This window comes from Microcaecilia unicolor, chromosome 4 (assembly GCF_901765095.1).
Source record: "Microcaecilia unicolor chromosome 4, aMicUni1.1, whole genome shotgun sequence".
In the NCBI taxonomy this organism is placed as follows: domain Eukaryota; kingdom Metazoa; phylum Chordata; class Amphibia; order Gymnophiona; family Siphonopidae; genus Microcaecilia; species Microcaecilia unicolor.
In genome coordinates, this window is record NC_044034.1 from 54,017,350 (window position 1) to 54,034,835 (window position 17,486).

General features: G+C 45.5%; 1 protein-coding gene across 1 annotated transcript in view; it reads left to right on the forward strand.

Moving 5' to 3' along the window:
- DYNC2H1 (dynein cytoplasmic 2 heavy chain 1) overlaps nt 1-17,486 on the forward strand; it is a 1,078,189-nt gene that overhangs the window by 410,010 nt on the left and 650,693 nt on the right. Inside the window, 2 exon segments of the mRNA XM_030202388.1 lie at nt 4,460-4,667; nt 16,114-16,243. Coding sequence (XP_030058248.1) covers nt 4,460-4,667; nt 16,114-16,243 — 338 coding nt within the window.

The window sequence follows — 17,486 nt, forward strand, 5'->3', positions numbered from 1 at the left end:
AACCATTTCATTTCTTCCTACTCAGTGCAATCTTCCATTTTAAACATTTCTTCTTGCACAGCTCAAGTCCCATAGATTTCTTCCCCCTGAGCCCTCTCACACAGGTATTTGGGCTCAGTCTTAACTCAGTCCCCGGACTCTTCCCACAGACCTTTGGGCTCAGTACTAACTCAATCCCCGGACTCTTCCCACTGAGCCCCTTCACACAGGCCTTTGGGCTCAGTATTAACTCAGTCCCCGGACCCACAGTCCCTCCTTGTAGCACACAGCTCTAGACACAGTCTTTTCCTCTGGGACACACAATACCTCTTCACTGCTCTAGACACAGTCTTTTACTCAGCTGGGACACACAGTACCTCTTCACTGTTCTAGACACACAGCCTTTTCCTCTGGGACACACAGTACCTCCTTGAACACATAGTTCTTATTCCTGGTACTCTAGGGCCTTCTTACCCCCAGCCCGCTTCCTTGCTTTGCACACAGTTCACCACCAGCCCAAAGGGCACAGCCAGTACTTCTCATGGGGATCTCCTGCTCCAGCTACCAGCCCTCTTCTTCCGCTGCTAGCTCCAGCTCTCCCCCCTCACCACTCAGGTGGGGTATTCAGTGTTTAATGGCTAAACAGGACCCAGCCCATAACCTGCTGCACCTGTTTCTATCCCCAGGACTCTCCCTGGTCCTAGCGACCTCCAGCTATACCTCCCCTTACTGGCTCCCTTTAGTGACTCACCCAGCCCTTCTCCCTGGACATTTTAGGGGGAACAGCGCCCTCTAGGGGCCTAACCAGGGTAGGACAGCCTCTTCCTTATCACATACCCCCACCCTTAAGATAATTGCTGCTCAACCTCAGCAACTCTTTTAGCCTTTTCCACTGAGGAGCAGCAATTCCTCCAAGAGGGCATACACTTTTCCAGGCTCATCCCTGTTCTATCCCTGGGTCTCACCAACCCCCCCATCTAGGCTCCTCATCCCCCTCTTAGCACATCCCATGGCCCCGGGCCCTTCCCATTCACCAGGCCTTGAGGGGCTCCCACTGCAGCGGGCCCTACCTGACCCTCTTCTCCTGCAGCCCCCTCCCACCTCCTGGGCACCCGACGCTACCATGAGCCCTCCGAGGGAGGGGTCACCTAGCTCGCCTAGGTCCCTTATCTTTCTCTTAGCACCTCACATGGCTTGGCCCTTCCCCCCATTCCCGGGGACCTGAGGTGCCTAACCGCAGCAGGTCCTGTCTGACCCTCCAACTGCAGCCACCTCCTACCGCCTGGGGCATCCGACCTCACCACGATCCCTCCGAGAAAGGGGTTCTTCACCTGATGACTCTTCTCTTAGCACCTCACATGGCCCGGGCCCTTCCCTCTCACTAGGGTGCCCGCCGCTACCATGCTCCCCCAGGCTGGGGCCCCTGCAGTAGGTCCCTTTTGACCCTCCCCCTGCAAGTCCCAAAACCTGGTCCTTACTGTCCAGCTTTAATAGATCCTCTCCAGCGATACTTGACTCAGGTGAGTGTTCTTGCCTTCTCCTCTCCGGCTTGAACTTTTCTCCGGCTTCTCAGGTCTCCATCCTTCCTGGCCGTCCGATGGGGTGCAGCCTGCAATCACACAAAACCAAATCCAAGTGTGGCCTGTTTACTCTCCTGGCCCCCTCACTTGTGCTGCACCTCCCTGTGTGTCCGCCTCCCCCTCCTAGGGAGGGTCTTGTGGCCTCCTCCATCCCCTACAGCCACTCCCAAGCCTCCAGTTCTCACTTACGTATGCATCCTCACCTCCCCCCTAAATACCCTTTACCTGGGGTAGGTGAGCAAAGCGCTTTTGCTAGTGTTGGCCCCCTCGACGGGCTTCTGAAACCACCGCCTCTGGAACCTCCAGGGACAACCCTCCATCTCACTCCGACCCCATCATCTGGTCTGATCTGGAATCCGACTGTTCCCACGTGGATGTTCAGTGCAGATCCCACCACTGCCACCATTTGTGAAAATGATGAGGCTATTGTGACCAGGGTTGCCAGGTGGAAAATATTTTTCCAGCCTAAAGGAGCCCAAAATCCAGCCCAAAACCCGCCCAAACTCAAACCCCGCCCCTGACACCCCCGCCCCATCACCCCGCCCCCGCCGTCATCGGCCCCGCCTTCCCCGTCACTAACCCCGCCTCCCACGTCACTAACCCCGCCCAAAAATGTCACTAACCCCGCCCACCGCGGCCGAAAAAGCCACCTAAAAAAACCGCCCGAAGCACAAAAACCAGCCCAAAAAACCGCAACCCGCCGCGGGCAAAAATTTCCCGCGGCGGGTCGCGGAAAACCGCCCAATTGGGCGATAAAACCGCCCACCTGGCAACACTGATTGTGACGATGAAGCTCCCACCTCAGGATCCCAGATCCCTCTTTCACTCAGGGTGAACTGGTTCTCAATATGCAGATTTATGCAAATTGATCTATTACCCTTTTATGCTCAGGGTGACCTGCTCCTCAAAAGGCAAACAGTCAGGTTTCACCAATCCGGCTATTTTCATACACATCTTTATTCCAGCCTCTTGGGCACACTTCTTTTAGCTTAAAACACTTTCACAAGCTTAAACAGTTTTTCCAGCTTAACCATTTCATTTCTTCCTACTCAGTGCAATCTTCCATTTTAAACATTTCTTCTTGCACAGCTCAAGTCCCATAGATTTCTTCCCCCTGAGCCCTCTCACACAGGTATTTGGGCTCAGTCTTAACTCAGTCCCCGGACTCTTCCCACTGAGCCCTCTCACACCGGCCTTTGGGCTTAGTACTAACTCAATCCCCGGACTCTTCCCACAGACCTTTGGGCTCAGTACTAACTCAGTCCCCGGACTCTTCCCACTGAGCCCCTTCACACAGGCCTTTGGGCTCAGTATTAACTCAGTCCCCGGACCCACAGTCCCTCCTTGTAGCACACAGCTCTAGACACAGTCTTTTCCTCTGGGACACACAATACCTCTTCACTGCTCTAGACACAGTCTTTTACTCAGCTGGGACACACAGTACCTCTTCACTGTTCTAGACACACAGCCTTTTCCTCTGGGACACACAGTACCTCCTTGAACACATAGTTCTTATTCCTGGTACTCTAGGGCCTTCTTACCCCCAGCCCGCTTCCTTGCTTTGCACAGAGTTCACCACCAGCCCAAAGGGCACAGCCAGTACTTCTCATGGGGATCTCCTGCTCCAGCTACCAGCCCTCTTCTTCCGCTGCTAGCTCCAGCTCTCACCACTCAGGTGGGGTATTCAGTGTTTAATGGCTAAACAGGACCCTGCCCATAACCTGCTGCACCTGTTTCTATCCCCAGGACTCTCCCTGGTCCTAGCGACCTCCAGCTATACCTCCCCTTACTGGCTCCCTTTAGTGACTCACCCAGCCCTTCTCCCTGGACATTTTAGGGGGAACAGCGCCCTCTAGGGGCCTAACCAGGGTAGGACAGCCTCTTCCTTATCACACCATGTAATAAGCTCTATGTGGGCCAACCAATGAGAACATTATCAATACGATTAGGGGAGCACAAGAGCTCTATTAATACAGGAAGGATCGGGCTACCATTAGTAACACACTGTAATGGACACCAGCACACTTTTGAAGATTTGTGGTGCATGGTACTTCAAACAATCCGCCACACAAGTAGGGGAGAAGATTAGCAAAGAATTCTTTTACAACAGGAACAGAAATGGATCTTTAAACTCTGTTCTTCTCGCCCAATTGGTTTAAACACTCGTGTTGAATGGTGTAATTTCTTCTAGGTCTCTGATAGGATAATTCACTGACAGCGTCTGATGTCATTAGGACTATATCATATACATGAGCAGCCGGCGGTCAGATGACAGTAAGAGCGTTGGGAAACCGTGCTGTCCATTCTCCCAGTACGGCATTTAATGCACGTAGCCTAGTCCTACTATATATAGTACACCTGATATTGTCCAGTCTCCGCTGACAGAATGTTTTTTCCACAGTGCGACACTGAGACCCTGAAGCAGCCTTGCGAAACGCTGGCCACTGTCGGCTCAGCACATGAACAGAAGAGAGTGCAGCACAGCACTAATTTGGACAACGCGGTCCAGAAGCACCAACTTGAAAGATAAGTGACGGTGCTAATTACGATACTGTATATTTGAAAGAATTGTTCATTTAATTGAACAGTAGAACTGAGACATGCTACACTAGCAGGAAAATACATTACATCAGAAGGTTTTGGCCGATGATGAAGGCAGGATCCTTTGATCCGTTCTAGCTTAAACAGATATATTAAAGATCTGTAAGCTCTTTGAGGCCTTTTTCCTGTTAAACATTAGACTGTATTGCATGCAGTTTAATTATAGTCATTTTTTGGCAGCGGATTTTTTGTATGTTGAGTATAGATTCTAGCTTATCCGCACCCGAGTGGTATATACTTTAGTTGATTCTGCATATTTTTAACACAGATTTATTAGAATTTTGTTTATCTATAAACAGAAGTCAACTCATGGATAATTTGTGATGGTGACATTGATCCAGAGTGGATTGAATCTCTGAATTCAGTTTTGGATGACAACAGATTGCTCACCATGCCCAGTGGGGAAAGAATTCAGTTTGGTCCTAATGTTAACTTTGTGTTTGAAACACATGATCTGAGTAGTGCCTCTCCTGCCACAATATCAAGAATGGGAATGATTTTCTTGAGGTGAGAACAGGACATTTAAATTTGTTACTTATTCTCTTCAGCTATAAAGAGTGATTAAGGGCTCATTTTTGAAAAATGTCCACAAAGTGGCACAAAACAACAGATGGACTCTTTTTTTTTTTTTTGGTCCAAAACATCCAGATCGCTATTTTTGAATCACATTTTTAAGACTTTTTTTCTATGCAGTTGGACTGCAGTGCATCCAGATCACAAGGGGGCATATCTGGGGCTAGATTGGGTGTTCCCCAAACTTGGACGTTTTTCTGTCATAGTGGAACAAAGCAAAAACTTGTAGGGCTAAAAGTTAGACGTTTTGGTCTAGATCTGTTTCAATAATGACTAAGTCACAAAACGTTGCCCTTAATGACCAGATGACCACTAGAGGGATTAAGGCATGACCACCCCCCCACACATGTGAAAGAAACAGTACATACCAGTCTCTGTGACAGCATCAGATTTTATGGCCAGTTATTAGAGCAGCAAGCAGGTCCCTGTAGTTAGCCTAGTGGTCACTGTAGTGCACTGTAGAGAAGGGAACCCAGACCCATATCTATCTTAGTTACACTTGTGGTTGAAAGTGTGAGCTGTCCAAAACCCAACAAAAACCTACTGTACCCACATAGAGGTGACACCTTCAGGCATAAGGTCTATTGTAGTGGTGTACAGTTGGGTACAGTAGGTTTTTGGTGGGTTTTGGAGGGTTTTCCATACAGCATAAGGAGGTAATGGTGAGATGTGTACCAGGGACATTTTATGTGAAGTCCATTGCAGCGCTCCCTAGGATTCCCCCACTGCTGTGCTGGGAAGTGTGTGTGGCCAGTCTACTAAGAATGCTGACCCTCCCCCCCCCATACGTTGCAGTGGCTTGTTTTTGTGCGCTTTTCCCTATGACTTTTTTTTCAAAAATGATCACAAAAGAAAAACCCACTGAGCCCAAAATATGTAGTAAATGGCCATTTTTGAAATGAAAAGATAAAGACTTTTTCTGGTTCAAAAATTGCTATGTTTGCCACTTGATTTTTGGACACTTTCAGCAAAATGTGCTAAACCAGATTTAGACATCATATTGAAAATGCCCCTTTATATAACTTGTGGTATTTTTGTTTTATATTTAAATGGCCTCTAAAGCCTTTATATAAAAACCTTTATGAAATGATTTGGAAAATAATTTGTGACCTGTCAGTATCTGGTGACTGAACATGTATTGAAATTATTTGATGCACAGTGAACAACACACAATGGATATTTACCTAGAGGCAAGGCAGATTTAACAATGCTTTAGTTTCAGTCAAATTTGATCAGTATCTATTAACAAAAAGGGTGATATTCAAAGCAATTTTCTTGGGCAAAACTATGCTTTACGTAAGGAAACGGCTGCTGTAAAATTTTTGTTGTTAAGTTTTATTAACTGCTTCTGTGAAGAGATTCACCTAAGGCAGTGTACAACAGTTATAACGTGGTATAAACAGCTTGTGGAGGCGTATTTTCAAAGCACAGTCTTACAAAGATATGTAGAGGGGAATTTTCGATATGTCAAGTCCGACTTTGGACATTTTGCTCAAAACATCCAGAATCTGAATAGCAAAATGGAGTCCAGGCAGGGGTCGACTTCTTGGCATCCCACAAGAGATCATCGTTCCTCGATGTCGAGACAGGCTCGGGTTCGGGCTGCTCTTAGAGACCTTTTGTCCGATACCGATGATGAGCGCTCGTGGGAAGAGGAGGAAGACCCCAGATACTTTTTGGAGGAAGAGTCATATGGGGTTCCCTCTGATTCTACTCCGCCAATTGAAAGAAGAATGTCTCCACCTGAGAGTCTTTCTTTCTCATCCTTTGTTCGGGAAATGTCTAAAGATATTTCCTTCCCTATGGAGGTTGTGGATGAACCCAGGGCCGAGATGCTTGAGGTCTTGGATTATCTTTCTCCACCTGCTGAGGTTGCTTTGCATAATACACTCAGAGAAGTTCTTGTGCGAAATTGGTTGTTCCCTATTTCTAATCCAGTGGTCCCTAAAAAATCTGAGTCCCAGTACAGAGTCCATGGTGAACCGGTAATGGTGAAGGCCCAACTTCCTCACAATTCCATGGTGGTGGACTTTGCTCTCAGAAGAGCCAAGAGTACTTGAGACTATGCCTCGGCGCTCCCAGGCAGAGAGTCTAGGACCTTAGATTCTTTTGGGAGAAAAACGTATCAGGCCGCTATGCTTGCAGCCAAGATCTAAACATACTAGCTCAACACGAGCATCCACTTGCGGAACTCGGTGAGGCAACTGTCTAGTTTTGTCGAAGCACTTCCTCCAGAGCTCGCCAAACCTTTTCACCAGGTGGTCAGGCAGCAGAAGGCGTATCGCAAATTCCTGGCCGGGGTACTTACGACACTTTTGATGTGGCATCCCGAGTAGTTGCTCAAGGTATAGTGATGCACAACTCTCATGGCTGCATGTCTCTGACCTGGATCAAAAGACCCAGCAGTGAATGGCTGATGTTCCTTGCCAGGGAATAATCTTTTTGGAGAAAAAGTAGAGGACATGGTCGATCAGATAAAAAAGCACCATGATGCTATGGATTCTCTTTCCCGCCGGGCGTCTTCTGCTACCACCTCCTCATCTAGGAGGTTTTTTGGAGGAAAGAGGAGTGCTCCCTATTCCTACAACAGGCGTAGGTACACTCTTGCTTCTCGGCAGCCTGTCCAGGCTCAGACCCAGCACGCTCATTCCCGTCAACGGCATGCGCCTAAGGCCCCTAGGGCTCCCCAGCAAAAGCAAGGGACGGGCTTTTGACTGGCTCCAATGCAGCATAGCCTCAGAAAAAGTGCCCATGCCGGACGGCTTGCCCGTCGGGGGGAGGTTAATATTTTTTCACCAAAGGTGGCCTCTTATAACCTCCGACAGGTGGGTTCTTCAAATAGTCTGGTTCGGATACACTGTCAGTCTGGAATCCAGGCCTCCAAATTGCTCACCGGGACCTCAGTACTTCAGCTCTCAGCACAAGTAGGTACTTGCAGAGGAACTCTCTGCCCTTCTAAAGGCCAATGCGGTCGAACCCGTACCATCAGGGGAAGAAGGGCTGGGATTCTATTCCAAGTACTTCCTTGTGCAAAAGAAAACAGGGGGGATGTGTCCCATCCTAGACCTAAGCGCCCTGAACAAATTCATAGTCCGTGAAAAGTTCAGGATGGATTCCCTGGGCACCCTTCTTTCCATGATCCAAGAAAATAATTGGCTATGCTCTCTGGACTTGAAGGATGCTTATACACACATCTTGATACTCCCCGCTCATAGGAAGTATCTTCAATTTCGGTTGGGAACTTGGCACTTTCAGTACTGTGTACTGCCCTTTGGTCTTGCATCTGCGCCCAGGGTTTTCACAAAGTGCCTGGCAGTTGTCGCAGCATTGCTACGCAGACTGGGAGTGCATGTGTTCCCTTATCTCGACGATTGGCTAGTGAAGAGCACCTCGGAGGCAGGTGCTCTACAGTCCATGCGGATCACTATTCGAGTGCTAGAACTACTGGGGTTCATAATCAATTATCCCAAGTCCCACCTTGTCCTGGTTCAGAAATTGGAGTTCATTGGAGCTCTGTTGGACACACGGACGTCTCGAGCTTATCTTCCCCAGGCAAGGGCAGACAATCTCCTGACCCTAGTATCCTTGGCTCGAGCTTCTCAACAGATCACAGCTCGGCAGATGTTGAGACTCTTAGGACACATGGCTTCCTTAGTTCATGAAACTCCCATGGCATGTCTACATATGAGATCAGCTCAGTGGACCCTTGCTTCCCAGTGGTGCCAGGCCACAGGGGATCTAGAGGATGTGATCCATCTGTCCACCGACTTTAGCAATTCCCTTCAATGGTGGACCATTCGATCCAATTTGACCTTGGGACGTCCATAAGAACATAAGCACTCCCATACTGGGAAAAGACCAATGGTCCATTAAGCCCAGCATTCTGTCTCCAACAGCAGCCAATCCAGTCTTCAAGAACCCGGCAAAACCCCTCCCCCCAAAAAATTTAATATTGTTCAATGGACTTTTCCCTCAGGAATCTGTCCAAACCCCCTTTAAACTCTGTAAGGCCAGCTGCTGTCACTACATTCTCCAGCAACGAGTTCCAGAGTCCAACTACACGCTAAGTAAAGAAAACCTTTGTCCTGTTTGTTTTAAATCTACCATATTCTAGCTTCATCTTGTGTCCCCTGATTCTATTGTTGTTTGAAAGTGTAAACAAATGCTTCACATGTGTCCGCTCTACTCCGCTCATTATCTTGTAGACTTCTATCATATCACCCCTCAGCCGCCTTTTCTCCAAGCTGAAGAGCCCTAACCTCTCAGCCTTTCCTCATAGGGAAGTCGTTCCATCCCTTTTATCATTTTTGTCGCCCTTCTCTGCACCTTCTCCAATTCCTTTATATCTTTTTTTTTAGATGCTGCGACCAGAATTGGACACAATATTCGAGGTGCGGTCGCACCATGGAGCGACACAACGGCATTATAACATCCTTGTGTTTGTTTTCCATCCCTTTCCTAATAATACCCAACATTCTGTGCGCTTTCTTAGCCGCCACAGCACACTGAGCAGAAGTTTTTAACGTCTTATCCACGATGACTCCCAGATCCCTTTTTAGGTCTGTGACTCCTAAAGCGGAACCTTGCATGACATAGCTGTAATTCGGGTTCCTCTTACCCACATGCATCACTTTGCACTTGTCAACATTGAACTTCATCTGCCACTTGGACGCCCAATCTCCCAGTCTCGCGAGGTCCTCCTGTAGTCTTTCACACTCCTCCTGCGACTTGACGACCCTGAATAATTTTGTGTCATCTGCGAATTTAATTACCTCACTAGTTACTCTCATCTCTAGGTCATTTATAAATATGTTAAAAAGCAGCGGTCCCAGCACAGACCCCTGTGGGACCCCACTAACTACCCTTTTCCATTGAGAATACTGACCATTCAATCCTACTCTCTGCTTCCTATCTTTCAACCAGTTCTTAATCCATAGTAATACCCTACCTCCGATCCCATGACTCTCCAGTTTTCTCTGGAGTCTTTCATGAGGCACTTTGTCAAACGCCTTTTGAAAATCCAGATACACAATATTCACCGGCTCCCCATTGTTCACATGTTTGTTCACCCCCTCAAAAAAATGCAGTAGATTGGTGAGGCAAGACTTCCCTTCACTAAATCCATGTTGACTTTGTCTCATCAGCCCATGTTTTTGTATGTGCTCTGTAATTTTATTCTTAATAATAGCCTCTACCATTTTGCCCGGTACCGACGTCAGACTCACTGGTCTATAATTTCCCGGATCTCCTCTGGAACCTTTTAAAAAATCGGCGTAACATTGGCTACCCTCCAGTCTTCCGGTACCACACCTGATTTTAGTGATAAGATTGCATATTACTAATAGTAGCTCTACAAGTTCATTTTTCAGTTCAATTAATACTCTGGGATGAATACCATCTGGTCCAGATGATTTACTACTCTTCAGTTTGCAGAACTTGACCATTACATCCTCCAAGTTTACAGAGAATTAATTTAGTTTCTCTGACTCGCCTGCTTCAAATACCCTTTCCAGCACCGGTGTCCCACCCAAATCCTCCTCGGTGAAGACCGAAGCAAAGAATTCATTTAATTTCTCCTCTACGGCTTTGTCTTCCCTGATCGCCCCTTTAACACCATTTTGTCCAACGGCCCAACCGATTCTTTAGCCGCTTCCTGCTTTTAATGTATCGAAAAAAATTTTACTGTGTATTTTCGCTTCTAACGCTAACTTTTTTTCAAAGTTCTTTTTGCCCTCCTTATCAGCGCTTTACATTTGGCTTGGCATTCCTTATGTTTTATGTTGTTATTTTTCAGTTGGTTCTCTTCCCCCACTTTCCGAAGGATTGTTTTTTGGCTCTAATAGCTTCCTTTACCTTACTGTTTAGTCCGCCGGCTGACGTTTGGTCTTTTTTTTCCTCTTTTCTAATAACGCTTAATATATTTCTCCTGTACCTCTAGGATGGTGTTTTTGAACAGCTTCCACGCCTGATGCAAGTTTTTGTTACCCTGTGATCTGCTCCTTTCGAGTCTTTTTTTTCACCTTTTTCTCATTTTAATCGTAATCACCTTTTCTAAAATTTAACGGCTAGTGTAATTTCATTTCTTAAGTTCACTTGCTTCAATGCCAATATCAAAACTGATCATATTATGATCACTGTTATCAAGTGGCCCTCGCACCGTTACCCCCCGCACTAGATCATAAGCTCCACTAAGGAGTAAGGCTAGTATTTTTCCTTCTCTTGTCGGCTGTTCCATGAAGCTGTCCTTGATTTCATCAAGAAATTTTGTCTCCCTGGCGTGTACCAATGTTACATTAACCCAGTCTATATCCGGATAATTGAAATCACCCATTATTATTACATTGCCCATTTTATTTGCTTCCCTAATTTCCTTTGACATTGCTGCGTCCATCCGCTCCTCCTGGCCAGGCGGACGGTAGTACACTCCTATCACCATTTTTCCCCCTTTTCATGTGGTATTTCGATCCACAAAGATTCCAATAGTGGTTTGGTATCCTACAATATTTGCAGCCTATCAGAGTCAAGGTTCTCATTAATATACAGTGCTACCCCTCCTCCAATCCTATCGCTACGATATAATTTTTAGCCCGATATCACTGTATCCCACTGGTTATCTTCCTTCCACCAGGTCTCAGAGATGCCCATAATATCCAATTTTTCATTGTGTGCAGTGTATTCCAGCTCTCCCATTTTATGTGTCAGGCTCCTTGCGTTTGTGTATAGACATTTCAATCCATGCTTATTGCTCAGTTTTATATCACGTTTAATACATGGCATTATTAATGTGTTTTCTGCCTGGGTGTTATTATTTTTGCTTAAGGCCATCTGATCCACTACCGTCTCTTTGACATCCTTCCCTATAAGGAACTTCCTTACCTATAAGAAACTTTTTCTTTCCTGTTTGGATGATATCCTGAAAAGATACCTTATCTTGAACCATGCGCTTTTGAGCGACTGTCGGCCTTCCCCTCCCCCCCCCCCCCCCCCCCCCCCCCCCCCGTTTCTAGTTTAAAAGCTGTTCTATTTTTTTTTGTTAAATGTCGACGCCAGCAGCCTGGTCCCACCCTGGTTAAGGTGAAGCCCATCAGATCGGAATAGGCTCTCCCTTCCCCAGAATGCTGCACAGTTCCTGACAAATCCAAAACCCTCATCCCCACACCATCGTCTCATCTACGCATTGAGACTCCGGATCTCTGCCTGTCGCTTAGGCCCTGCGCGTGGAACAAGTAATATTTCAGAAAATGCTACCCTAGTGCTTCCTTCCTAAAAGCATAAATTTGGCTTCCAGAACCTCTCTCCCACATTATCCTATGTTGTTGGTACCCACGTGTATCAAGACGGCCGACTCCTCCCCAGCACTATCTAGAATCTTGTCTAGGTGCCGCGTGAGGTCCGCCACCTTCGCACCAGGCAGGCAAGTCACCATGCGATCCTCACGTCCACCAGCCACCCAGCTATCTATTCCAAATTCCTCAGCCACAAAAACTGCTGACAACGGATGCATCCCTCCTGGAGTGGGGAGCTCATGTAGATGGACTTCACACTCAAGGAGCTTGGATTTTCAAGAAAAGGATCTTCAGATCAACCTCCTGGAATTACGAGAGATCTGGAACGCTCAAAGGCTTTCAGAGATCGGCTGTCCAATCAAATCATTCTAATTCAGACAGACAGTCAGGTTGCTATGTATTACACCAACAAGCAGGGGGGCACCGGATCTCGCCCTTTGTGTGTCAGGAAGACGTCAGGATGTGGCTTTTGGCGCACCATCACGGCATGTTTCTCCAGGCCACGTATCTGGCAGGCGTAAACAACAGTCTGGCCAACAGGTTGAGCAGGATCATGCAACCTCACGAGTGGTTGCTAAACATGGCCATTGTCTACAAGATCTTTTGAGAGTGGGACACCAACTCGGTGGATCTTTTTGCCACTCAATCACAAAGTCCCTCAATTCTATTCCAGACATCAGGCCCACGACAGACTAACGTCAGATGCCTTTATCCTTCATTGGGGGACAGACCTTCTGTATGCTTATCCTCCCATTCCTCTAGTAGGGAAAACTTTGCTGAAACTCAAGCAAGACCGTGGAACCATGATTCTGATTGCGCCTTTTTGGCCCCGTCTTCTTCTGGAGTTGTCCTTCGAAGAACCGTGGAGATTGGAGTGTTTTCCGACCCTCATCACCCAGAACGAGGAGTCGCTTCTACATCCCAACCTCCAGTCTCTGGCTCTCATGGCCTGGATGTTGAGAGCTTAGAAATTGCCTCTTTAGGTTTTCCAGAGGGTGTTTCCCAAGTCTTGCTTGCTTCCAGGAAAGATTCCACGAAAAAGTGTTATTCTTTCAAATGGAGGTTTGCCATCTGGTGTGACAGCAAGGCCCTAGATTTTTTTTCTTGTCCTGCATGGACCCTGCATGAATACCTTCTACACTTATCAGAGTCTGGTCTTAAGACCAACTCCGTGAGAGTTCACCTTAGTGCAATTAGTGCTTCCTCAGTGACCCTCCAGACCGGTCAAGATGCGTGGGTTATGCTCGCCTACCAGCAGAGGGAGACTGAGAACACTAACTTCAAACTATTTACATATAACCTGTGCCCAGCCCACAATAGCCAGTATTTTCTCAGTCTCAACAGAGGGTAGACAGGCAACCTGTGCAGCTTGTCCGGTCTGGTAGGAGTCAGGGATCAATTGAGAGAGTTTAGTTTTGTCTGTTGATCTGTTCTAAGAAGAATCCCTGTGCCTGGACTACTTTGTGTGCTGGGGCTTGGTGGGTCCGGTGGGGCCTGCCATTGTCCCCTCTGGGGTGTCACACCCGGGTGGCCGGTCCCTCACCCTAGCTGGCTCTCCCGTTTGGGCAGCTTTGTGCCTCAGCTGCAGTTCTTATATTGCAGCCTTGAGTGCTGAGGATTTGATAGCAGCAGCAGGGCTCAAATTGTGCTGCAGTAAAGCTTCATGAGAGGTTCGCTTTTGTCAGATCCCTCTGTCAAATCTCCACCAGTGTCATGGGATCTCAACGTTGTTCTCACCCAACTGATGAAAGCTCCTTTTGAGCCACTGAATTCCTGCCATCTGAAGTACTTGACCTGGAAGGTCATTTTCTTGGTGGCTGTTACTTCAGCTCGTAGGGTCAGTGAGCTCCAAGCCCTGGTAGTACATGCACCTTATATCAAGTTTCATCATAACAGAGTAGTCCTCCGAACTCACCTAGGTTCTTGCTGAAGGTGGTGTCGGAGTTCCATCTGAACCAGTCAATTGTCTTGCCAACATTTTTTCCCCGTGCACATACCCACCCTGGTGAAGACAAGTTGCACTGTAAGAGAGCATTGGACTGTAAGAAAGCATTGTCCTTTTACGTGGAGCGAACAAAGCCCTATAGACACTCCACCCAGTTGTTTATTTCTTTTGATCTCAACAGGAGGGGAGTTGCCATCGGAAAACGCATAATCTCTAATTGGCTAGTGGATTGCATATCCTTTACTTATTCCCAAGCTGGGCTGACTCTAGAGGGCCATGTCATGGCTCATAATGTCAGAGCCATGGCTGCGTCAGTGGCTCACTTGAAGTCAGCTTCTGTTGAAGAGATTTGCAAGACTGCAACGTGGTCATCAGTCCACACATTCACATCTCACTATTGCCTTCAAAAGGATACCCGACGCGACAGTCGGTTTGGGCAGTCGGTGCTGCAGAATCTGTTCGGGGTTTAGAATCCAACTCCACCTTCCTAGGCCCATTTATGTTCTGTTCCAGGCTGCACTCTCACTTAGTTGTGTTTCTTTTCAGGTCAATCTAAGTTATGTCCTCACCGTTGCGAGGCCCAATTGACCACTGTTCATTGTTTTGAGTGAGGCTGAGGGCTAGGGATACCCCAATTGTGAGAACAAGCAGCCTGCTTGTCCTCGGAGAAAGTGAAGGTACATACCTGTAGCAGGTATTTTTCTGAGGACAGCAGGCTGATTGTTCTCACAATCCCACCGTCCTCCCCTTTGAAGTTGTTCCAGTTCTCTATTTTGCTTTTTATTAAACTGAAGCGAGCACGCTCACGTATATGCGGTGTGTTCGGTCCGCGCCACAGAGCGTTCTCGAGACTTCTTTGTTTTGCTTTGCAAGTGCTTGGCGGTCTCCTTGGCCGTCGCAGATGATGACCCAATTGTGAGAGCAATCAGCCTGCTGTCCTCGGAGAATATCTGCTACAGGTATGTATCTTCACTTTATAAGTTGTGCTTGCTTTGTAAATTACGTCTGCTGATTTCCCAGAATGACTTTCTTGGGGTGCTCCAGAGTTTGGTTTTGACGGGTTTAGACTACTGTAGTATCTGTTATGTAGGTCTGCCTGCAGTCTGCATACAGGCATTGCAGGTAGTGATGAACTCAGGTGTGCACCTATTGTATGGACTTTCAAAATATGATCATGTTACATCCTGTTTTAGGAAATTGAATTGGTTATCTATACAAGATAGAATTAGATATAAATTGTTGATGGTTCATTACTGTATACATTATGATTCGTCTCAGTACTGTACCTATTAGATTGTCTCCATTCATATTGCCTGAAACGCGGGTTCTTTGTTCAGACAACTATTTGTTGATAATTCCAGATTTTTGACTGTTTCGGTTAGAAGATACAAGGAAACATATGTTTTCTTTTGCTGTCCCGAAAGAATGGAATAAATTGCTCGGGCCTCTTAGGACACAGAAGAATTCAAGTTTAAGAGACTGCTGAAACAGCATTTGTTGGTGCAAGCTACACAGTGATCTGGACAGCCAGTGGTCATTTCATGATGCTTTGTTGTATGATGTTTTCAGTGAATTTGTATTATCTTTGCTGTGCATTGTTTTATATGTTTTTTTTTATGTGTATTTGAGTTGTTCATTGCTCTGGATAAAGGCGGGTATACAAATGGTAATAAATGAAATGAAGGCGGGAAAGTTATCAATGAGAGCTGCTGTTAAGATGGATTATTTTAATATAATTTGTGCACTTTAGCACAGGTCCCATTTTATGTAGCGAAACTTAATTGCTAATAACTTGAGAAAATAACCCATTTTAATGGTAGCCCATGTTGATAACTTCCCCCAGAAATATTCCTAGAACAGATTCCTGCCTTAATGTATATTGAACTGTATGAGACAGCAGAATGTGAAAAATGTACAAGGGTAGGAAGACATTTAGAATGCACTATTAATAATTTGACCTACTTTAATGCATGATCATGCCAGGAAACTATTGTGGGCTGTAAGATTGCACTTCACCTAATGCCATCTATCACTGTTTGTTTTTCTCAGTAATATTTAGTTGTGATTTTTTTCAATCACATGCAGTGTATTTTTAGAATTAAACAAATATAAAGATCCTTTTAATTTGTCAAATATTTTTCATATATAGTGATGAAGACACAGACCTTAATTCTTTGATTAAGTCATGGCTAAGAAGTCAGCCTGAAAACTGTAGACATAATCTGGAAAACTGGATTGGAGATTATTTTGAAAGAGCTTTAAACTGGGTTCTGAAGCAAGTAAGTAACCTTTTAGCGTATGGCTCACAAATAATACAATATATGAGTTCTTAAAATGTTCACCTTTGGTTTGTATTGGAGTGAAGATATTAAATATTTACTATAGGTGCACTGTAATTATTTACTGTTTCTATTATAACAGTCATGTTGAATCTTTTTGTTTATGGTTTTTCTTGTAAGATTTTCTTACATGTAGAAAAATAATGACAAATGGTTGACTGAAGCCCTAATTCAATTTATAATATTGGGAAATCTTGTAAATTGCACTGGGAAGTAATCTTTGCAAGGTGTGACAATTCTGAAAATGCAGTGGAAAAATTGTTTTCACGATATCATTCATCTGTTTATCCTTTGATAAATTTGGTCTGTGTAGAACACTTGGGGTGCAATTATATATTGCTGTTTTTCATGTTAAATCCCGCTTTACACATAGAAAAAGTCTTCTATAAAATTGCATGACTGCTTATGTGTGTAAAAAGTAGGTGCACAGAAAGAATGCACAAAGGCCTTTCCTGGCACGAAGAGGGGCCTATGTGTGTATGCACTCCATGTGTACACATGTACACATGGAGGCATATTGTTAAAGCACTTCAAAGTTCCTTATTTATTTATAACATTTATATCCCACATGATCCTAAACAGGTTCAAGTTTAATGTGGTTTTCATTGTAATAGAAACAGAAAACAATTGGTAATCATTTCTAGTTACATATAACAAGTGGTGTCAAATCCAGATAACAACAATTATGAAGTCAGATTATGTGAAAACATTGTGGTAGTCAAAATATGATGGAGTCGTGAGTGTTGCCATCTGTAGTTTAGATGTTGAGTTGATTGCTTCTGTCATTCATAATCGATCTTATCAGGTGTGCCTTTAGCAATTTGCAAAATGTGAAATATTCAGCAATATGACGTAATTACTTAGGCAATGAATTCTATCTTGTTAGTACATTGATAGGAGAATCCAGCAATGTAAATTTTTTTATATGCAATTTTATTGCAGTGAGGGAAGTGTAAGACAAAGAAGTCTTTGGGGGATTTCTTGGCGTTATGTGTTGGCAAATCAATAAGATTCTGCATGTAAGATGGATAGGCCATACATTATTTGATAGGCAAGTGCACATAATTTGAATGTTATGCATGCAATTATAGGAAGCTAATGTAATTTAAGTAGCTGGGGTCACTTTAGAGTAATGGGGGTTCTCCGAGGACAAGCAGGCTGCTTGTTCTCACGACTGGGTTGA